Below are 24,706 nucleotides of genomic sequence, written 5' to 3'. Positions count from 1 at the left end.
CTGGTGTGCTTCTTCCATGTGGACTTTGTTGCTTCTCAGCTAGAAGGCCACTTGTTTATCTTCAAACCTTTAAGACCCAGACACTATATCTTTTGATGGCCAGGCACCATCAGCTTTCTTCACCATATTTGCTATGCACCATTTTGTCCTCAGCGATTGTGTCAGGAAGGTGAGCATCACGGAATGTCAGATTATTACAACAAAGTGTTCTTGCGTTGAAGGGGTACTTGAGTAGAGGCCCAATGTCCATCTGCTACCTTGATACTTCACATATAAATATATGTACATAGATCTATTTTCCTATTGTTATATATAATATGTTAACATATGTACATGCCTGTATTTAGACCTATAAATTCCCTTTACCTCTTAGTTCTTTCCTCTGTTTCTACAAGGATCTTTAAACATGTTTTTGGTAAAACCGTGCATGTGTGAACTGGAAGACCTAGTAACCATATTTCTTGATTTACCCATATGTAGCAGCTGATATGGTTTTATAAATAACTAAATGAGGGAACTTCAAAAAGTTCGTGGAAAAATACATTAAAACAATTGAATTTCTATATGAACTTTTTGAATCACTTTATATTTAAGTTTGTTGTTCCTGTGCCAATAAGGTAAATTTTCAACTCCTTGCAGCTCCATATGACATAACTATCCCATACGGTTTTATAGGCTATAATATTGACAGAAGCAGGTCACCAGGTCTTTCATTGAGCCTCTGGGAGGCTTAGAACCTCTAACCTTTTAGTTAGCCCCAGAGTTCTTAGCATTGTACTACCAGGACTCTTTATATTCGGGATTTGTATTCAGTATATTCAGGATTAGAGAGCTATATATTCTTGCATCGTGTTTACTAATAACAATCGTATTCTCTTTTCTTACAAATCTGTGTAACTAAAATATATATGAGATTAGCTAATTGTTAAGAGCCTTGAAGACACAGTGGTTACACATTAGGCTGTTAACTACAAGGTCAGCAGTTTGAAACCACCAGCTGCTCCGTGGAAGAAAGACAGTGTGTTTTACTCCCATAAAGAGTTATGGTCTCAGAAACTTACATCAACTCAATGGTTTGGTTTTTGGTTTTATCTTGTGCCTGACCCATTACTTGATGATCTATACATGTGTATTTATTCTTCTATTGTCAATCATGTGCAGTTTAAAATCAGAAACTCGCTTATTTTTTTAAACCATACAAGTTGTCCTTAACAAGAATTACTGTTTGTACATTCAGAGTAATTCTTCATGTGATGTCAGGAATAGAAAGGAAGTTTGTTTTTCTTAGTTTGCAATTTTTATTTCTGTGCAGCTGAAGAAGAAATTCAATTAACTGCTCCCAGGGATTGTTTTCTAGTTGTTGGATTACAGCCTGCTAAAACCAAACCCATTGCCATCAAATTGATTCTGAATGACAGCCACCCTATAGGACAGAGTAGAACTGCTCCTTCAAGTTTAGGACACTCATTTTTTTATAGGAGTAGGCAACCTTATCTTTCTACTGCGAATCAGCTGGTCTGTTCAAAACACCAACCTTGGTTAGCAGCCCCATACTTTATCCATGTGCAGTGCCCTCATAACCCACATTGTACCCTAGCGCAGGTTAAAGAGAAGCAAGGATTGGCCTGTAGGCCATATTACATTTTGGCTTACAATTGTTCCTTAGGATGGTAGTTCTCAAATATCTTTGTGTAGGCATATAAATCTTTAAATACCTTTTTATAGCTGTATTTTCAGAATTATTATAATTTCATCTTTACTCCTGAAGTCCTGGTGGTATCATGGTTATGCTTTGGGCTTTGTTCCACAAGATCGACAGTTTGAAACCACCAGGTACTCTGGGGGGGAAAGACAGGATGTCTACATGTGTCCCTGGTGGTGTAGAGGCTACAATATGGGTATTCAGCACTGACTCATGGCAGTGAGCTTCTACTCCCGTCAAGAGGTACAATCTTGGAGACTCACTCCCATGTCTTATAGGGTCCCTGTGAGTTGCCATCAATTCAATGGCATTGAGTTTGGTTTTTAGTTCCAAGTGTACTCTCAGTTCTTTATATCACTGTGCTTCTAGAATCATACATCTGGATACATGTGCTAGTATGTTTTTTATTGTTGGGTGGTTTCTGAATTCATACTGGATTTTCTGACTAGAGCCATTGGAATGTTTGAAATAAGAGTGAGGTGAAATAATTGTTTATGCTATCCAAGTAAAACAAGACTGAATTCACTATTGCTTTTTAAAAAAAATTTTTTTTCTAAATTAGGAGTTAATACAAATATCATGTCACTCCATAGTTCAATCAAATCAAGCAGTATTGTACAATTGTTGCCACAATCAGTTTAAAGACATTCTTTTCCTTCCTGGACTCCTTGACATCAGCTTTCTTTTACTGCCCACCCTCTCCCCAAGCCCCCACTACTACCACCGCTGTACCCCCCAAAAACCCTTATTGTACTTGCTGTCCCTATAGGCCAGCAGTTCTCAACCTGTGGGTCGTGACCCCTGGGGGGGTTCAAATGACCCTTTCACAGGGGTCACCCGATTAATAACAGTAGCAAAATTACAGTTATTAAGTAGCAGTGGAAATAATTTTATGGTTGGGGGGGTCACCACAACATGAGGAACTGTATTAAAGGGTTGCCGCATTAGGAAGGTTGAGAACCACTGCTATAGGTTCATCAATCCTGGGTTTCTTGTACTGAAAAACAAAAAAATATATAACAAAATCAAGAGGGTGACACCCCCCCCCCAATGCCATAACACATCTGAGATAAACCCCAATATGAACAAAAACAAAAATACAGAAAATTTTGAAAACCAGATCAGGCCTAACATGCATCTGAGGGGGGATCAATTCCTTGATTTCTCTATGTAATATACTTGCAAGTGAGAAATCTTAACAGTATAAAAAAGAGCTGAACGAAAATCTAGATTATAACTTGTATTTGGGTAAGTATTCTTGTACTTGATTATCCTTTTAAAGGACTCCTTAATAGTTCAAAGAAGCATAAGCTATTCTCAAAATACAGAGATCATTTTATTATTCACAACTTTCGTGGTAATGATATTTTTCTTTGAAAGGTTTGACCAGTGTTTAGTTTCTTTTGGTTTAGAAAAGTGCTGAACTTTTTTTCATTCTTCCTCCTAACAAAATACCATTATTTTTACACAAATAACATTCATATTATACATCTCTTGGTAACTGGCCCTCCCCCTCCTCAAGGTGTTTTCATAGGTATACTAGGCTAATTTTTTATAAGAAAAATTAGCATAGTCTACTTGTAAAAATACATCAGGGAAAGGCAAAAATACATCATAGCTGGCAAAAAATGTGTAACATGCATATTACTTGTATAAAAAGACAAATTATGTGATTATTGATTATGAAGTTGAATACAATAAGAAGTACATAGCATTGAAATTATACCTAATTCCTTAAGCCAATTTGACATACATACAGAACAAATTCCAGAATGATGAAGAATCCCAAACCAGTTCTGTTTGCAGTAAACCTGGTAATCAGGATAAAACACAGAGTCCGGAACAATATGGAATTTGTTTAAAATGAAAAATGCCTAAGAGAAACCATATGTAGGGTCCAGGCGAAATTTATAGACTACAAAATGTGTTTCTGGTTCTTCTAACAAAACTATATTAGAAGCATTTTATTTGTGGAATTTTATGTGTAGAAATAATACAGAGTTTGGAATCAGAAAACTGGAATTTGAACCCAGCTCTGTGTTATAGTATGTGACTTGAGCAGACTTAAGAAATTGCCTATGTCTGTTGTTCAGAAGACTTGTTGAAATAATAAACATGTACATTTGGGAATGTCACAATTTCTCATACCCATCATGTTCTTAATACATGGGAATTGATTACAACTTCTCTGTATGCTGAATATAACACAGATATAACATATTCTTATCCATGAGCAATATATATGTGCACAATTCATGATCTGAATTATTTTACTTGCATATAGAACAAAATTTTGAAAATGATACACGGATTAATTCTATTTTGAGAAAACATGGGAAAAAATCAGAAAACAGGAAGAACTATCTCAAGAAAACATATATGTAATTTAAATTAAAATTTCCACCAACCAGGAATCGAAAAAAGGCATTCTTAGCTTTATTCTTAAAAAGCTAATATTCACAGAAGTTCATTTTAGTAACAATTACAACTTTGTAAACTGAGAACAGTACCTTAAAACACATATATGATAAGATTAAGTAAATATTTCCCAATTAAAGAACTTTTGCATTTTTTTCTTGGCTCTTCAAAAGTATAGTTGATTACTTATGTGATTTATAGGACTACTTTCTAGGATTAATTACATATAAATGTCTTTGAAGATCTTCTTTGGTTGATCTGTTTACTGAAATATACCCTATTGGTTCTAATCCACAGTATAAATTATTTTTATATACAGAAAGGAATGTAAAATAATTATATTTTTCTTAAAATAAATTTGATTTTGACTGAACATGAGGAAAGAATAAAATAAATCTATGGAAAATGGGGAAATAGACCGTTTTAACTAATATCTTAAAGAATAAATAATGGTCCTTAATGCTTCTTGATGTTTAATATTGTGCCTATAGCCTTTAAAAATGTTACCTTGAGATTTTTTTTATATACCTAATAATGATAAGATTCTCTTTTGTCTGTACCCTATCTAAATCATTTGAGAAAATAAAATGACAATCACATTCTGCTTTGACTAACTAAGCAAAAATAGATAACAAGAATAATTAAGTTATTAAAATGACGGTCCCTATATTGAGTGTATGTGTAAACATAACATAAAACTTGGTGAATTGAATCACCTGCATTTTTTTAGTTTTTCTAAAACATGATTCACATGACTTTAATATTTAATCTCACGTATATCTTACAAAATGTCCCTTCCTGAGTGCATTTTACTGTTGGCAAAATTGGTTGTACTGACGTTATTTAATCCATTATCTAACTAAATTATTTTTTTAAACATGCAGAAGGAAATGCAAAATCATGATGAAGATATTAATATTAGTTCTGTTTTAACTGAATGTCACAAGAAAGAAAATTTCAGAGATTCAAGTAAAGATTTGAAATTTGTTGCAATGAAAAATACCATAGAGAGGCACACATATGGAAATCAGGTAAAACTTCCCAAATTAAAATTTTGCTTTAGTTTAAAAAGTCTTATAAATTCACCAAAATCATTCTTAAAATCATTTCTCGTGAAATAAACATACTACAGTATTTTTTTAAACCATGTGTGTACAGTTTCAAAATGACTTTTAAACTATTTATATAACTGCCAGCCAGGTACCCATTTTTTTTTTAAGAACTGTCGTGCTGTTTCCTAACTGCATCTCTCTTTTCTCCTCTTACCTAGTATGTTGTCTTGGAATTGGTATTAATTCTAGTTTTGTCAGTTCTATCTGTATCCCTAGCATTGTATTATATAGGTTTGTATAGCAGTATATTATTTAGGTTTGTAACTATTAAATTTTAAAGTCTATACTATTAAAAGTCTTCTGTACCTTGTTTTGTGTGTGTGTTCAATATAATACTTGATTCTATGATCATACCACAATATTTTTAATTTTATATTGATAATGCAGTTGAATTTCTTCTTGTCTGTCAGGTTGGTTTGTTGGTCTTTGCCATTATGAACAATCCTGTTATAAACAGTGTGAACATTATCTTGCATGACTCTGGATGTACATGTTCCAGAGTTTTTCTAGCTCATGATGGACTTCTTGGAGTGTTAATTGCTGAGGCACAAGGACTGCATATTCACTGTACTAGACAGTGCCCAAATGTTCTCCAAAATGTTTAACCAATTTATAGCCACTCCAGCAGTCGATGAGATTTCCAGTTGTGTGTAGCTCTACTGTTTTTGATAGTGGTACATACGTGTATGTGTTACATATCAGACTCCTTTTCAGTTGAATTGGATCTGGTAGCATAGATCATTTATGTTAAGATTTGTTTGACTGTGATCCAAATACATATAGAAAGAAGCTAAGGACACTTATGAAGATAACCAAAAGAGTTACACTTTGAGAAAAAAACACAAAAAAGAAAAAGATTCCAGGAAAGACATCGAATGTAACAAAATTAAAAATACTATAAGAAACTGCTTATATACAGATCAGGTAAACCTTTATAAGCTAAACATCTTTTCATTTTTTGGCTCTTCCATAGTGTAATCTTAATATGTAGTGTGATTTTTATGAATATTTATTGTGTTAAATACAACCTCCAGGCCATATGAAGAAATTTCTTGTTAATCTGGTAAGTCATTCATACATGTTATGCTATATGTTAGTCCACAGTAAAAAACATTGTTATTTGCATGCACTAAGAATTTTGAGTTAATGATCAACAAAATATTCTATTGAATTTTGCCTAATTGTAGCAAAAATGGAAGGGAAAAAACAAGGAGCTGAATGATTTTAAATGGAAAATACTTTAAAGACTACATATGTATGTAGGTTACATACTATATAACAATCCAAAAATTAATCTTACTTTTCCCTGGTATAAGACGGACCATATTTAGTAAGATAGTCTATAGCCTGTCATTTAAATTGGCTCCTTCTTGAGTTAATTTTTCTTAGAGTAAGACTATTGAGAGTCTTAACTATAGCATTTTTAATTGCATGTATTCAGAAGGGCCCTCAGGAAAATGATATAAGTAAATATTCTATATGAACCTGGCAACAAAGAAAACTGTTCCAGAAAACATTTGAGACAGAAATGAAAAGTACCTCAAGAAAGCACATTTGTATGTATCAGGTCCAACTTGCCAAATTAAAAATGGGTTGCTTTTACCATTTTTCTTTCACTGTACAATCTTAATCTGATAATTTGTGAAGATATTTTCTGTAGTTGACATTGTATAAATGTGTTCCTTTTAACATGCACTGTGATAATTACCATTCGTGTTGACACTACATTGTACAAAGTTGTTTTATACATATATAGAAAGAAGCAAAGAACTCTGACTGTACCAAAAAAGTAAAAACTAAAGGTATCAGGACTGATGGAGAAATAGTGGAAGTAAAAAATACCTTAAAGAAGCACATATATAAAGCTCAGGTAAAATTTGACACTATTTTGATGATTTCTTATCCTTCCCTAATGTAAACAAAATATATGATTATTTATTATATTTAATATGTATTAATGTGCTTAGTTTATTAATTTGTTGTGTTTGCTTATATATTTGGCCATTTAGTTAATATGCCAATTTCTGGTATTTATATCTTAATATAATAGAAAAATTGTGTTTACCATAAATTAAATAGTTTTTGTAAATTTGTTAAAAAATTAATTGCCTTAACTTACATATTGAAAGAGAGCAGATCTTATGTCAAATGTCATAGTTTAAATATGTGATATAGACTTTATACTTGCGGTAAGTCATAGGTATGTTTCTGATATCAGACTTTTAGATGTGATCAGAGTACTTACTAAAGTTATTTATAAGAGTATATCGGCTGTAAAATAACTTGTGAATAATCAAGTCCTGGGTTATACAGTGTGATTTGGAACTGAGCTTATGCTACTATACACCTTAGATGCATTTAATAAATACTTGAACTGACTATTTAGAGTTTAGTGTCTACTTTGAAATTAAAATGACTCAATTATCAGCTACTTTATTAATTGTAAAGTTAAATGACTATCATATTGAATAAGCAGCCCTGGTGTAACAGTGGCTCACACTGCTAACCACAAGGTCAGTAGTTCAAGTCCTCCAGCTGATCTAAGGGATCAAAATAGTGCTGTTTGCTCACATAAAAAATTACAGTCTTGGAAATTCTATTTAGGATTACTGTAAATTGGAATCAACTTAATGGTGGTAGGCTTTTTGGATGTTACACTTAATATCACTTTTCAGTTATGCTCTCCTCTTTTTCACATGATGTATCTTTAAGAAATAATCTATCCATTTTAGAAGCCCTGGTGGAATAGTGGTTATGAGTTGGTATGCTAACTGCAAGGTCAGCAGTTTGAAACCACGAGTCACTCTGCAGGAGAAAGACAAGGCTTTCTACTCCCTTAAAGAGTTATAATCTTGGAAACCCACAGGGACATTTCTGCCTTGTCCTGTAGGGTCAATAGGAGTCAGTGTCCACCCAGTAGCAGTGAGTTGTTGGTTTCTTTGTTTTTATAGTTTCAATTTGTAAAGAATTTATAGTCTGTAGAATTTTAAAGCCAGGTTTTAAAACCACTAATTTTGTTTTCTCATTTAAAAAGTAATTTGTATGATACGCATACCTAAAATTAAGTCCATAAAAGAAGCATTAAATCCATCTAAACACTAGCCACCTTTGTAAATTAAGGTGCCAAATTGAAGCACATTTTAAAGAGAGAGGATTATTGAAGACTGCTATTGAAGACAGTAGCAATAAGTCTTCAGTATGAGGGGTTATCAAAAAAAATGGAATTTTATTTTCAGAGCTCTGTACTGTATATACTTGAGTATAAGCCGAGCCAAATATCAGCCAAGGCACCTAATTTTTTTTTAAATACTTTTATTGGGGGCTCTTACATCTCTTAACACAATCCATATGTTCATCCCTTGTGTCAAGCACATTTGCATATATGCCACCATCATCATTTTCAAAGCATTCTCTACCCACTTGAGCCCCTGATATCAGCTCCCCATTTCTTCTCCCTCTCACCCCCACCCTCCCTCCCTCACAAACCCTTGATAAGTTTAGATTATTGTTTTCATGGCTTACATCATCCTCCATCACCCCTCACCCACTTTTCCATTATTTGTCCCCCTGGGAGGGGGTTATAGATGGTTCATTGTAATCAATCTCCTTTTTCTCCTCCCACCCTCCCCTAATCCTCCTGATATCTCTACTCTTATTGTTGGCCCTGAGGGGTTTATCTATCCTGGATTCCCTGTGTTGCAGGCTCTTATCTGTAGCAGTGTGCATACTCTAGTCTAATCCGATTACAATGGTAGAATTGAGGTCATGATAGGGGGGTCTAGGAAGCACAAAAAAACTAGAGGAAAGTTGTGTGTTTCATCAGTGCTATACTGCACCCTGACTGGCTCATCTCTTTCCTGTGACCCTTCCTGTGAGGGGATGTCCAATTGTCTACAGATGAGCATTGGATCTTCGTGCCCATCCCCCCATTCACATTGTGTATGAATTTGTTTTGGGTCTTAGATGCCTGATACCTGATCCCATTGATACCACGTGTCACACAGGCTGGTGTGCTTCTTCCATGTGGGCTTTGTTGCTTCTGAGCTAGATGGCTACTTGTTTATCTTCAAGCTTTTAAGACCCCAGATGCTGTATCTTTTGATAGCTGGGTACCATCAGCTTTCTCCACCACATTTGCTTATGCACCCATTTTGTCTTCAGCGATCGTGTAGGGAAGGTGAGCATCACAGAATGTCGGATTGTTAGAACAGTTTTCTTGTGTTGAGGGAGTACTTGAGGCGAGGCCCAGTGTCCATCTGCAACCCTAATTCTTAACATATAGATATGAGTACATAGTTCTATTCCCCTCTCATTATATATATATACATATATATATTTACATATGTACATGCCTGTATTTAGGCCTCTATAAATGTCCTTTGCCTCCTGGTTCTTTCCTCTATTTCCTTTTACTTTCCTCTTGTCCCACCATCATGTTCAGCCTTCATTCAGTTTTAGTCATTCCTTGCTGCTACATTGCCCTTGATTAAGCCCACAAGGCATCCTATACCCTTCTCTCCATTGATTTTAGGTCACTTGTTGTTCCCTTGTCCCTGGGTTGGTCCCCCACTCCCTTCCTTTATCCCACCTCCCCTTCTCCTGTATCCCCCTCAGAACCATTGGTCCCATTCTTTTCATCTCCAAATTATTTATCCTGCCTGTCTTATATAGATAGACGTGCAGATACATTAATAAGTGCAAAAGCCAAATAAAACAACAAAGGAAGTCAAAACCAACAAAACAATAGCTACAACAACAAAATAACAAAAAGCCACAAAAATTGGAAAGTCTATAAATAGTTCAAGGTCTGATTGTTGGCCTTTACAAGTGTTTTCCAGTCAAGTCTAATGGGGTGCCACACTGTCTCCAAAGTCTATTTTTTGTATTCCTCAAGGATTTCATCACTTGCTGCTCTGCTGCATGCCCTCATTGCCTCGCCCCAGCATTATGAGGCCAGTCTGTGTGCTTTTCCTGCACTGTGTCGCCCGTGCTATCCCTTGCAGCACCATGGTTCAGTGAGGGACACCGTGTCCATGGTGGAGCTGGCCCTATGGTACTCCCCGTGCCCTGTCTGCTCCGAGCAGGAACTTCGTCCTCAGGGCTTGGTGGGCCAAGATGTCCTCTCCTCCCTCTCATCCCTTTTTGTTTCTCCCATGGAGGCACCTAATTTTACCACACAAACTGCATTAAAAATGTGCTGAAAACTTGGCTTATACATGAGCATACATGGTATTTAAATTTTTTTACAAAACAACCTTATTACTTTTAAAGTACTCTCCAGTCCACTTAATACATTTGTCAAATCTCCGATTCACATTCTTGGAAACATTTTTTAATCTCATCTGTTTGGATGACTGACAGCACCTTCCTCATTTTTTTCTTCACCTCTTCTACATGGTCAAATTGCTTTCCTTTCATGTCCCTCTTCATACACTGAAACAAAAAGAAGTCACATGGAACAAGGTCAGGTGAGTAAGGGGCGTGGGGCAAGAGAGGCATGCTGTTTTTTACCAAGACCTGTCGCACTGAGATGGCTGCTTGAGCAGGTGCATTGGCGTACTGGCAAAACCAGTCCCCCATCTGCCACAAATCAGACCTTTTTTGTAGCACACTGTTAGGCAATCTTTTCAGAACCTCTAAATAGAAAGCTTGATTAACAATCTAATCTAGTAGGAACTCCAAATGCATTACAAGGTGACATTGTCATCTGCTTGGGAAATTGATGGATATCCAGAAAGAGGTTTGTCATCAATTGGCATTTAACTTCTTTCGAAATGAGAAAACCACTCACATACCTGAGTTTTTCCCACAGAGCTGTCCTTGTAAGTTGTGTTTAACATCACAACAGTTTCTGCGCCATTTTTCCCGAACAGGGAAAAAAATTTCACAGCCACACACTGGTTTCTTAAATTGACCATCACCAAAAAAGAGGTTCCATTGAAAGTGCTTTTATGAAAAAAATTCACTGTAACCAGAGAGAACCTTCCCAGGCAATACCACTGGGTACATAACTCAAAACAAGTTGCTTGTTGCTTGCCTAGTGGGAAAAATGCGTACTACGAAAGCTCTGCTCCACCCAGTGTGTTCCGGTTTGGGGGGTGAGGGTAGGGGTAACCCCCTCATATATAGAATGTTGTTAGGTGGTGTTGGCTTGATTCTGATTCAGACCCAATATACAACAGAAAGAAAAACAATTGCCTGGTCCTGCATAATCATCACAGTTGTTCCCATGTTTGAGCCCATTCTTGCAACCACTGTGTCAAACATTGAGGGTCTTCTGTATTTTCACTTAGTCTCCATTTTACCAATCATGAAGTCCTTCTCTGCATCTTCTTCACTCTGATGGCATATCAAAGTATGTGAGACAAAGTCTCGATATCCTCACTTCTTAGGAGATTTTTTAGGTTGTACATCTTCCAAGACAGGTTTCTTTGTTCTTTGGCAGTCCATGACATATTCCATATTCTCCACTATAATTCAAAGGCATTAATTCTTTAGTTTTACTTATTCATTGTCCAACTTTTGCATGCATATGAAGCAGTCGACCGTAACATGGCGTGGGTCTGGCACACTCTTGTCTTCAAAGTAGCGTCTGCTTTTTAACACTTTAAAGTGTTAAAAACTTAAAGAAGTCTTTTTCACATTTTCCCAATGAGATATTAGTGTTATTCTCTGAGGACCTGATGCCGGGGGCTTAAGTGGAGAGCAAATGTTTTGAGAATGATGAGGGCAATGAATGTACAAATGTGCTTCACACAATTGATGTATGTATGGATTGTGATAAGAGTTTTATGAGCCCCTAATAAAATGATTTTTTTTAAAAAGTTTCCATACTTGCTTATCAATGAAAGCTGAAGGATATATGAGTTACTTAAAAATGTTGACCGTTATGAATAAGCCACTAACAGTGAGTTAATTCTAACTAATAGCAATATGATCATGGGGTTTTCAAGACTGCAGATAGCCTCATCTTTCTCCTGTGGAGTACCTGGTGAGTTTGAACCTCCGACCCTGTGGTTAGCACTCCAACACTTAACCAACAGCGCTGGCACTCTAAACAATTATTCACAATGTTTTATGTAAACATAAGCTTTCTCTTTTTTTGAGTAAGTCTGTAAGAAGGAAAATGCTGGATTGTAAAATAAGTCCAATTTTGATTTCATAAGAAAACTCAAACAATTTTCAAAATAACTTTATAGTCTTCATCCTAACCAACAATATGTGAGTCCAAATGGATTAACACCTTTACTAGCACTTATTTTTGTGAGAAGATAAAAATGTTTTGGAAATACAGGTGCTAAAAACAAAGCCAGAAAAAGCATTGTGATTTAATTATTGCCATGGAATTCTATACATTGAAAAATGTTTAACAGGACTAATTTTATGGTATATTTTATTATGTACATATGTATGTATTGTAACACAAAATAAGTCATAGCATTCAATAATGACATTTTAGGTGGGATTATATAAGAAAGAGACTCGCATTTTTGTGTTCTATAGGCTTTTCTGTGAAATATCCTTTGCATTTCTAATTATTAAAAAGTAAGGACATTCTATACCTCCAGGTCTTCAAAGTGAGATTAATTTAAAAAGAAAGAAATAGAGAAGCTTTTGTACTCATGAGAATTATTTTGCCCTAAAGTCAAGGGCATCACTGCTCTCAGTAAGCCTGACTGTCGTTAATTACAGCCATTAATATATTTTTGTAGTGGATTTTAAGTTTGCCCAGGTATTATAACATTATGAGCTTAAAGGTCTGTTTTTATTTACGTAAAAATGTTTAATTTTCTTTATATGATCTTTCTTTTATAGGCTGTCAGATACAACTGTATTAAGAGAGACAAACAACCAGTGTACAATGTAGAGGTAAGGGACTTGGAATGGAGTGGTAATGGGAACAAAATGTTTTGGGTGTGCTATTTTTATTGCTTTGTTAATTTTATATAAAGAAATGTGATATCTGTTTAACATAGATAGATTTTCTAGTCAGAAATGGAAAAGAAAAATACTCTTCTCTCAAAGCTCTTTAAAATATATATATTTTCTCATACAGTAGTAAAGACTGACAAATATTTAAAATGTATGCCATGTGAGTTATGTATCCCTTCCTGCTTTCAAATTTTATGTTATAGTCACTACTTTTAGATTAAAATTTTAATATTTGCAGATGTATATTTGTTCCTTCATATCATTCCTTTAAAATTGTTTGATTCGATGCCATCTTTCAAAGAGCATTTTTGATCCTTTGATAATTCATTCAACTACTAACTTTGATTGTAGTGTCAAAAAGCTTTTGACCAATGTAAATCTATTTTGTGTAATTCTTGGAGCTCAAAGAATGGACATTCCCCTGTATGATTTTATGGCATTGTAGCTTTTGTCAGTTTTTGTAAATCTTGATAGTGCTTCATGATATCCTGATACACTGAGTATATCATAAATCAAAATAATTTCTCTGTGAGGTTTTCTTTAAATTTAAGAAGTAATTTAACACCAAAATATCTATGTCAGATGAGTATAGCTCTGACCATGGCTTCCTCAGTATCAGCCAGACTTTTAAAATTCCTTCTAAAGCTTTGAAAGTGCTGTTTAAGGCAACAAAGAATAATAAATGTACAAATGATGTATATTTTTCCAATGTCTTGTTGTATCTCTATATATATATCACACACACACACAATCACATATCAACCCTAAGAAATAATAAGGGCAAGAATTACATATATTTTACAGATAAGGAAATGAAAACCTCTAATTCAAGATTTGAATTTCACTCTTTTCTTCGAGTCATCCAATCTTTCTTTTTTAGGTTAAAAATGCTGAATTTCCCAGAGGCATATTACATTTGATCGAAAGCCTTATAGAAGGACAGTTTTTCAAAGAAGCCATTGAGGAACTTTCCTCTGTGCAAGCACATTATATTCCCCCCGTGTGCCTTCTTCATGCTCTTCTAGAGAACATTCTGCAGGTGCGTGCACATTTGTAAGAGTATAGAATCTATTCCAAAGAATGTGCAAATGTAAATGCTCCTGCAATTTTATATATCTTATAGAGGCTATTTTCTCTTCTGTTTTTTAGCTGCTGTTATAATTTTAATAAGAAATTAAATATACCTATATTATCAACTTTTTTCAATTTAAAAAAAATTTTGTCTTAAAGCCAGCTTGATTAATTTCTATATATGTGGATAAGTCAAAAGGTGTTGTTACTGGTCTTCTTGTTCATACATGCGCAGGTATCTTGCAAACAACATGTTTAAATGTGTCTGTGATAAAGTGATGCCTGCAGACAAGTTTTCTCAACACCAACAACAAAAAGATCCAATTAACATGCTCCCACAGGTATCTGCTGGGCGGGTTAAGTTCAAGGCAGAGAGGTCCAAGTTTATAATCACTGTTTGTTTCATATTCCAAGAAGTCGTTTTAACGGATTATTTCAAAAGATACAGGACTATCGTAGAAGCTTATTATGAAGGCATTTTAACAAAATTAGAAACTTAATTGGCCAGGAAAGTTACTATGGGATTTTTTCCCATCATGTCAATGAATTTGCTCATTCTGAGAGGGTAGTAAGGGCTGTCCAATGACAATATCACTGGGAAAACTTAAGCCATCTACTCTACATCTCTGCTGTTGCCCCTTCAGACTTTATTGTTCCCCAAACTCAAAGAACAATTTAAATGATCTCTGAGGTTGCCAAAGTAGTGTTTTTGACATGGAAGAGCACAGAAATCTGCGCAGAAGGATTGTTTTGTTCTTAAGTGCCACTGAGTAGGTTCTGACCCATAGTGACCCTTTGCACAACAGAATGGAACACTGCCTGGTTCTGTGCCATCCTCACAATTTTTCTGATGCCAGAGCCTATGTTTGCAACTACTGGACCAGCACATCTCATTGAGGGCCTTCCTCAGTGAAAACACCACTTTAAGTTACAGAATTCGATTGAGACTATGTCAAGGAACAATAGCTCCACATTTTTTAGATGTTTATTTAATAAAAATCTCTATGCTTTTGTAGGAAAACATTTTTACTGTACCTCTAGGAGAGTAGGTAGTTCTCTGAGTGTTTTACCTTACTACTTTATCAATCTCCAAGTTAATTTTCTCTGAAAAAAATTATCCGATTTTTTTTCTATGAGTATAAAGTAGTAAACATAAAAATCAGATTACATTGATCCAGCATGGCATTTGATAAATTACTCCTTTAGTAAATTAAGACTAATTGTTATTCATAGTATACATAGGGAGTGAACATACCCCTTGAACTATGAAAATCAGTAGGAACAGCTATTCAAAGATCTTATTGCAATCATGTTCTTCATCAAGGTGCCAATAGGCTTAATCTTTGCTGGACTTATGCTGTTGATAGTGAGCATATAACTTTTAATTTCTGTTAGGTGATATTTGGGGACTCTTAGTCTCAGTTGCTTTAATCGTAGGTAGAAAAATGGGTGTTTCATATAAGCTGGCCACATTCCCTAATGTGTACATAAATATTTAGAGTACGCCTCTCTATACATTGCAGTATTTAATTAGCTAAGCATGATGCTTTCATGATGCTGATATCCTGTGTCAGAAACTTATCTTTGGTAATCAAGTTAGGCTAAGGGTATTTTTATAATTATAGCTGAATGATGTGCTGAAACTCCATTTAGTGTTCCTATTTATTTATTTTCAAATAATAGGATAACCTGGACACATTTTCTGGTCGATACTTCCATATACTGTCAGCTCTTCTTCAGCTACATCCTCCATGGAAGTCCTCAGCCATGTCAAGATATTACTTAGAGCTGTTTCAGTGCCCAACTTGTATGAAAGGAACATGGTCTCTAGTAGAAGTGCTTATCAGGTAAGAAGCTTCTTAGGAAGATACTAAATTTTATCTACTGGAATTTATGTCCCCACTGATCTATGATGTAAAAGATTGTGTAACTTACATCTTGCTGTGATCCTAGAAGCTGTACCAAATAACCAGTTTCAAAAAACCAAACTTACAGAAAATAATTTACATGTTTGACACTAACGACATAGTGTGTATATATACACATATATATTTAATAAAAGCATAGTACACATATTTAAAAATGTATAAAAAGTATAAACATTCCTAACTATATAATATGTTTTAGTGTTCAGATTTTTTCAGCTAGAAATTTGAATATTGAAACAGAACTTAATGTTTCCTAAATATTCCATCTCTTCCATGCCTTCTTTACATGCTGTCTTCTGCCTAGTCTACGTTGTGCTCTTGTTAAATGTTGTCACATTAACTCCAATTCACTGTGGCTGTATGAATTGAACAGAACAAACATCACCTGTTAGTGCATGGATGGTGTAGAGCCTGGCCATCATTTTCTGAAAAACTAATTAGTAAAAACCTGATAGATATAGATATAACCTTCCTTTGCCTTCCAGATAGTCTTCCTTTTTCTTCTTTTTCAATAACAAAATTAATCTTTTTTTCCCTTTCTTCTCTGATAACACTTTGTATCTGATGGGTCTCCTTCAGGAAGATTGTTTTAACAAAGTGTTCAGTTTTAGAAAACCCATTCTGGTGGGAGAAAGGGTTAGCTCTTTGAGTCATAAAGATTCACTTGCCATTCTAGTTGTGATATATTTGAAGGAGCCAATCAGCTACCTCACATCTATTTGCTCATTCTTTCCGTAAATTATCATTGATTATTCCAGGAGCCAGGTACTATGCTACATTTCAAGGATACAAACATGAGTAAAATTGTAGTTTCTGCACATTTGAAGGTGACTGAGATGTAAACATAATACCAAGATAACAACTAACCCAGAAAGCACACGATGTGATGGAAATAAAATTTGTGTAACTGACATCCTTCTTTATTTTAAAATCTATTTTTTTTTCTTCACTGCCATTTCCTATATTTAAAAGTTCTCATTGCTTCTTATATAAACTATGGAAGTGAGTGCTGTATTGATCATAACTCCACTTTTTTCTTTATCTTCTGTAGTACACCAGTATGCTGGTCTCAAAGCGATCTTGTCATTTCTTAGATTAAAGTCTTTTATTGACTCACACATAACCTGTAGAAGACAGTTCCTATTCCTTAGTAAAACATGTGAGACTTTTCATCATTTAGACCCTGTGTGTCTCCTTTCTCATCCTCATCACTTTCCTAAATGTGCTCAGCTACTGTAATATGTCCCATTTCCTCTCCCTTTGCTTTTGTTTTCCTGGTCTGTCTCCACCCATTGCCCCCTCCTTGGGCATCTAGCCAGCCCCTAATTCCCTTTTACAACCACTCAGATGCCAATGACGAACTCCTGTCCTTTCCTTGAAGTTAAGTTTGTCACTCTCAGCAGCCTGTGACTTTCTCAAAGGTAGATTTTCAGTTTCAACTCCATCTACCTAATACAATGCCCAAAACATAATACATAATACATGTTTGGATAAACTAGTTCATGTTGCAAGGAGAACGAATTTGGGCAGCTTAAAATTTTACTTTTTTTCTAGATTTTATTTCAAAATAATTGAATAAATGAGAAGAGAGAAGATGCCTCAATAAGCGATTGGGGTGTAGATTAAGCAAAATTAGATCTGAGCTGGCCATTGTTGACGATGGCTGATAATTTTCTTTCTGCCTTTGTGTATATTTCAGATATTTCATACTAAAGAAAACAAAGATATTGTACTATGGTTAGTAGTTTTCAAACAGACCGCCTATGAGACTAGCTGATGTTATGGAACAGATTTGAGTATGTGGAAATATCTACACAAAAGAGGAGAATCCAACTCTACATCTCCACAAGCACCATTCTTATTAGGCAGAGGTCAGATAGATCACCACCTTCCATCTTTCTCTATCTTATACTGATGTCAGCAGGCCCTCCCATGATATTCTACTTCTTTGATGGATGTGATAATCCATTGCAGTGGCCACACAGAACTCAAGGAAAGTCAGGATTGTGGGAGTTTACTGGGAGAAGTTAACAGGTTACCGCAAGTCAGGATTAGAAAGCATTATAAGATACAGCCCTTTTGTTCACACTTCTTCTCAGCCATGCACACAGGTTATTTCTCTTACTTTGGTCCTTGGCCTCTCAGCCACCCAGTCCCTTCGTCTCTTGCTTGCTGTCTAATGGATTCAGTGCCTCTGGTACCTCTGCTGCCTCCACCACTTAGGCAGGGATCTCACATGCACTCCATCTTTCTTAATAGTTGACCCTGCTTCTGAAATGGCTCACTTTTTAGCCCTGTGGAATGGGAAAACTGACCAATTCCTGAGTTAGAGTCTTTTACCCCTTATTTTCATGCTTCCAACCATCCAACCGGATGGGAAATATAATACTATGGATAGAAGAGCCATAGAAATTAATTTCACTTCGCTGCCAAGTATTAAACAAATTGAGATTTCATAACAATTAAGGACTCTCAGAACCTGAGAATATGGTATTCAGGGAGGTGAAAGGGAAGGTAAAGACAGAAGTAGAAAGTTAAAAATACATTGTTGCTATGATTGATAAGGAAGTTAGGAGAAGATTCTAATAAACATTGTTGCCTAGACTGTTGGTCTAAGTCTTATGAGTTTGGTAATCATGAATTCTCTTTTAAAAAAATGCAAAACTCTGCTGTGCAACACAGTAGCCACTGCCATATGTGACTAAATTAATATTATGTCATTAAAATTCAGGCCCTCAGTTGCCTCCATTCAATTCCAACTCACATGATTGGATAGGACAGAGTAGAACTGACTCTAGGAATACATCTTTCTCTTAATGAGTTTGAAGCAATGACCTTTCAGGAAGTAGCCAAGTACTTTAACCAGGACTTGACCAATACTTCCTTTGAGTCCACTAGTCATATTTAAGTGTCTGATCAAACACCTCCTTCATCATAGAAAGTGCAATTGGACAGTAAGGACTGCAAGAGATGAAGAAAATACTGAATTTTAAAAGATCTAAAGAAATTGCCCTGAATGAATTTCACTGGTGAAATAATCAAAATGAGAGAAGAGGAAGAGTTATGAAGAGTATTGTAAAGTGAGAGCATACCTGGTCATCTCAGGCAAAATAATGTAACGAAATTAATAAATCTATTTTTACCAGCATATTAAAGGAGTAGAAAGGAAAAATACCAAATAGTTGTTGAGCGTTACAGTCATTGCAAAATAAAGACATTATATCTGAATTATTAATAATTAAGTATCAATGGCTATTTGATTATATTTAATAGAGGAAAGTATATTGTTAATATAATTTATTAAGTAATACTTGGTCCACAAGTGACTCAATGAGTTGTTTGCATGTTATACATTATTGGCTTTATGTTTTTCAGGTCTTGCCTTTTCAACGAAAAATTTTGTCACCAAATTTCAGAAAATATTATTGACTCTAAGGTGTTCCACCTGACACTGCTTAAATTTTTCTTTAATTTAGTTGAAAGTGAAGTACAACATCTTAGTCAAAAGTAAGTTTTAATTATAATAATGCCTTGGTATATTCCTGTCGTTTCTGTACATCATTTTTTGTAGTCATTTATGTGCATATTTCTCAAATATTAAAAAATAATTTAAGGGGGATTTCTTATTTTAGAAGCACTTTGGACATTTTTCTTCAGTGGCAGTAAATTTTTACTCATTTTCTCATTCCCCGGTTCACTTTTTTTTTTAATTGAATGCTATATGCTTTCCCAGAAACCTTAAGGAACATTTCTGCTCTGTTTTAGGTTCTTTGGCTTATGTATGTTTATTTGGTAAAACTTTTCTCAAGATTCATGTAATTTTAAAATTATTTAGTAATCAAATATTTAAGTTTGAATGTTAACATTATAAGCTTACTAAATTTTAATAGGTTCTAAAATGCCCATGACGAAATTTGCTTATGTTCTAAAAACTTAATAGGTTATATATGTCAACAGTGTTACTAGTTTCATTGAATTGTGAACATCTGTTCATAATTTACCATTTGTTATAATTATATCTTTTGTGTTATATGACCTTTCTGTATTCCAAAATTGGTAGTATTTTGTGTTTTGTTTTGTTTTTGAAAAAGATAACATGTCTAATAATTACAGTAATCAAGATTTACGTTTTATATTTTAATTAGATTATTTGAATGGTCAGATTCTCAAAGTCTGACAAATACAGGGAAAGCAATTCTTCTTGAACTCTTTTGGTCAGGAAGTGAGACCTCTGCACTTTTAACCAAACCTGTAAATATGCTTTTGGAGTGGACTATATATTCTCACAAGGAAAAGTACAAATCTAATGATGTAAGTAGATTTCTTCACAAATGAATAGTGCTCTGTGGAAAAATACCTTGAACTGTTTCATCTTTTCCTCCTCCCTCTATAATTTGAATTACTTGAAAAAAATTAAGATGTGCCCAAATATATATATTATTTTCTCTAAACTTTTTAAGTTAAGGTGAAATGCCTACAGGGTTTTTCCTCTTAGTTTTGTACATAGTAGGCAATTATTTTGAATATTAGTGAAAAACAGCACAGAAATATATATTGATTTACCATTCTAGTTTTGTGTGTGTGAGTTTACTTTTGTGCACTTCAATTCAAATCAAGGACTCCCTGATAAAAGAACTTGAATCAATCCTTAGTAATATTGTGTACTACTAAAAAAAATTACTATTTGTTTTTAAACTATCATTCTGGATGTTGTTATTTCCTAAAATAGTTCTTCAGGCGAAGATTTGGCTGCTATTGCACATCTAACAGACAGTGATTTTAATCTATTTTCTACCTGAAGTTTAGTTGGCAGAATTAAATGTAGTAAAATATGCAACATAAATAGCAACATGCATGTGAGTATTGAGTGCATTATAGGCACTTTATTAGTTGTGTCCCCTAAAAAGCTATGTTGAAGTCCCAACCCCCAGTACATATGAATATGACCATATTTGGAAAATGAGTCTTTATAGATGTAATTAAGTAGAGAATAGGTTATACTGGATTAGGATGGGCCTTAATCATATAACCTGTGTTCATACAAAATGAGGGAACTTTGGACATGGATCATGTAATCGCAGGGCCAAAGACTGGAATGGTGCTTCTCCAAGCCAAGAAATGGTAGGGTTTCTCCCAGCATCAGAAACTTGAAGAAAGGCATAGAGCATATTACCTTTCTCCCACATTTCCCAGAGTGTTCAGAGAGCTCAAAACCCTACCGATGCCTTGATCTTAGACTTTTATCATCCAGAACTGTGAAAGAATTAGTGTATGTAGTTTTACACCATTCATTTTCTAATAACTCTATATCAGCCCTAGGAAACATATACAGGTTTTGGTACAGGGAGTGTAGTGCTGCTGTAAGGGACACCAAAAAAATGTGGAAATAACTTTAGAATTGGGTAATGCATAGCAATTACAAGAATTTTGAGGCACACGATAGAAGAAGAAAAAAACCCTAGATTGTCTTGGAGAGTCTGTTGGTAGAAATATATAGTTCTTAAAGATGATTGTGGTGGGAGCTTCAAAAAAGTGGGAAGAGCCGTAAGCAAAACTTCTAATATCTTAGAGAACACATATATTGTTATAAAGAGTATGTTGCTAGAAACAGGCGTCTTGGGGTGATTCTACTAGTAGATATAAGTGAAGAACAGGTTTAGGGAAACTGCAGGAACTGTGATTCTTGTTTTATTCGGAACTGGGGAAAGGTGGTACCTACTATAGATAAAGTGGAAAACATCTTAGCTGAATGGAATTCTGTTACAGGGTGGAAAAGGCTCTTTGGGTTAGTTGGGCTGCTAACTATAAGGTTGGTGGCTCAAATCTGCTAGCTGTTCCAGAGGAGAAAGAAAAGGCTGACTTTCCCCATAAAAATTCAGTCTCAGAAACCCCGTAAAGCAGCTCTACTCAGTCCTATAAGGTTCCTATGAGTTCAGTATTGACTCAATAGCAGTAGGTGGGTGAGATGGAAGGTAGAGCTTGATAAATTTGGATATTTAGCTGGGATTTGCAAGCAAAGTGTGGAAGATTGATTTTGTTTGTGTGGCTATGCATTTGCTGTTAATTTGTGATTGGAAACCCTAGTTAAACCATATATGATTTCTGCTTTCTGAAATTTATTATTCCTATATAAGGAGACTTAAGAAGTCCTGGTGGCATAGTGCTGGTTTACTAGCTGCAAGGTTAGCTGTTCAAACCTACCAGATAATCTGTGGGAGAACAATGAGACTCTACTTCCGTAAATATTTATAGCCTCAGAAACCCTGTATAAGGTTTGCTGAAATAGATTTGACTCTTTGGCAGTGAGTTTGGCTTTTGGTTATGGGCATGTAAGGAGGATTGGGGGTAAAGATGTGTTTCTTCTTGTTTACAGGGTCTGTGTTACTTATTATATCAAGCTAAATACTCGTGATTTTTTCATTAAATTTTCAGCTGTATATGGGTTGTAAAGCTATCTTGTTTTGTGTAAGTAATACATCATCATAGTTCCTAGTTGTAATGACATAGCTGATAGTGTGGTAGTATTTTCTTGGGCAGCTGTAAGCACAATAGTGAGTACTTATGATTGAAAGCTCTGGAATATAAATGGTTAGACAATCTAACTTAAGAGAAATGTAATTCTCTTCAAAAATTTTCTTGATCCATTTTCTCTCCACTTTTTAAATTCCAATTAAATTGCTATTACACATTCTCTTCATATCCTCTATTTATAAAAAAAAAAACAAAAAACTCGTTGTCATCAAGGCAATTCTAACTCATAGCAACCTTATAGGACAGAGTGGAACTGTCTCTGTGGGTTTAATTATACAAGCATAAGTCAAGAAGTATTGCTACTAGGGTTCCAGTTCGCATACTTAGCTTTATGCCAAACTGTGTTTAGCTCTGAGGCCACACACAGTCAGTGGATAGCTGCAGACGACTCTCTCAATAAAACACTTGTCTTACTCTACACATGGTGCCTTCGAAACAAAGCAAGTCCGATCAAAGCCGAGGACTCTGTTGGGTCAGTTAAATTTTAGACCGAGAGGTCAGATCAGAAGATTGTGGCAGCTATCTTTTGGGATTCTATGGTGGTAGTCTTGATAGATTTTCTTGAAAGGCAGAACAATAATGTGGGCTTATCTGAGGAAAGGTTTCAAAAATAAAAAAACTGTATTTCTGTGATAAAAGTTAGAAAAGCTGTGCCACAGAATTTGTGTCCATCCTGACAATGTACCTGCTCACTCTTTGAAGGTAGTAAGTGCTTTCCTATGAGAATATTTTGGGGGAGGGAGAAACCTTACCAAATTCCACTCCACAGCACCCATTTTGCCCCTTCAAACTTCTTTTTCCCCAAACTAATAACATATTAAGGAACACAATTTGAGTACTCCAGGGATTTCATATCTGCCACTTTGATGTGCTATAAAATAAAGAACACAGAATTCTTGGGGAAAGAGAGATAATGGAAATACTGCCTTCAGAAATGTATAAATGCATGGAGGCATGGGGCTGGGGCTTCCGGCAAGATGGTGAACTAGAGATACATGCTATACAGACTTGTACAGCAAAGACATGAGAGATGAAATAATACAGAAATCATAATCCTGGAATCCTGAACTTCAGAGGAAAGGATAGAGAAATGGATTGAATACTGGCTAGGCGAAGAATTGGAATAAAGTAGCAAGACATGAGACAGAAGGGTGAATTTTCAGCTAGTCTGACACTGTGTGGGCATCTTGAACTTTCATAAGCAGCATTCCATCGAGACAGTGTTTGGTACACCTGTGGCTGGCAACATGAAAATTAGGATCCTCCCTTGTTCCACACACCTTCATGGAGGCCCTACTCTATGGCCAGTAACACAACCCACACAAAGTCCTTCTCTACCTGAGGTCGGAGCTGTGGACTGGGTCCTGGGTGTATCACTCCATATCAGGATGCAGGAAACTCGCCCTCATCACACTACCAGAACACAGTGCTGGCTCCCTAGACATACTGAAATCCTTCCATAACAGTTGCCTTCTGGGCCAGAAAAAAATCCCTCTCCATAATAAGCAACCTGACCTCAGCCACCATGTGGGCCTGCACGAACTACTCCTTGATTAAGTGTCCTGACCCCAGACAGCATACATGCCAGCAGGAGCTCCATTCAACCACTACCCCACGTGTTCCCACACCACCTCAGGAGCTCCTCAGCCAGCAGAGGGGGCTGACCCACACTGGGTGTCCTTGCCTACCACACTTTTCTCCTTTCTTTGTTTCTTGTTTGTTGGTTTTTCCTTTTCGTTCCCTCCCTTATTGTTATTCTTTCTTTGTTTCCCTTTTTCTATCTTCTGGGGGTTTTTTTTCTTCCTTTTATCCTGTCTCTTTCATTTTTTCTTTTTCTCATAGGTTTTATCTTTTTTTTTTAATCCTTTTATTAGGGGCTCATACAACTCTTATCATAATCAATACATATATCAATTGTGTAAAGCACATTTGTACATTCATTGCCCTCATCATTCTCAAAACATTTGCTCTTCACTTAAGCGCCTGGCATCAGGTCCTCAATTTTTCTCCTC

At 35.4% G+C, this 24,706-nt stretch overlaps 1 protein-coding gene across 2 annotated transcripts in view; it reads left to right on the top strand.

Moving 5' to 3' along the window:
- SLF1 (SMC5-SMC6 complex localization factor 1) overlaps window positions 1-24,706 on the top strand; it is a 77,985-nt gene that overhangs the window by 21,484 nt on the left and 31,795 nt on the right. The window contains exons 6-13 of one of the 2 annotated variants that reach the window (XM_045285316.1): window positions 5,005-5,151; window positions 6,016-6,156; window positions 6,989-7,102; window positions 13,048-13,101; window positions 14,045-14,203; window positions 15,919-16,082; window positions 19,539-19,670; window positions 20,309-20,474. In XM_045285316.1, coding sequence (XP_045141251.1) covers window positions 5,005-5,151; window positions 6,016-6,156; window positions 6,989-7,102; window positions 13,048-13,101; window positions 14,045-14,203; window positions 15,919-16,082; window positions 19,539-19,670; window positions 20,309-20,474 — 1,077 coding nt within the window. The remainder of the gene's footprint in view (window positions 1-5,004; window positions 5,152-6,015; window positions 6,157-6,988; window positions 7,103-13,047; window positions 13,102-14,044; window positions 14,204-15,918; window positions 16,083-19,538; window positions 19,671-20,308; window positions 20,475-24,706) is intronic. The other variant, XM_045285317.1, reaches the window with a different exon arrangement.

Source organism: Echinops telfairi, unplaced genomic scaffold (genome assembly GCF_000313985.2).
Source record: "Echinops telfairi isolate 266 unplaced genomic scaffold, ASM31398v2 ScPeMD7_7469;HRSCAF=8507_1, whole genome shotgun sequence".
Classification (NCBI taxonomy): domain Eukaryota; kingdom Metazoa; phylum Chordata; class Mammalia; order Afrosoricida; family Tenrecidae; genus Echinops; species Echinops telfairi.
Note: the sequence above shows the minus strand (reverse complement) of the source record. Positions and strands in the feature narration are given on the sequence as shown.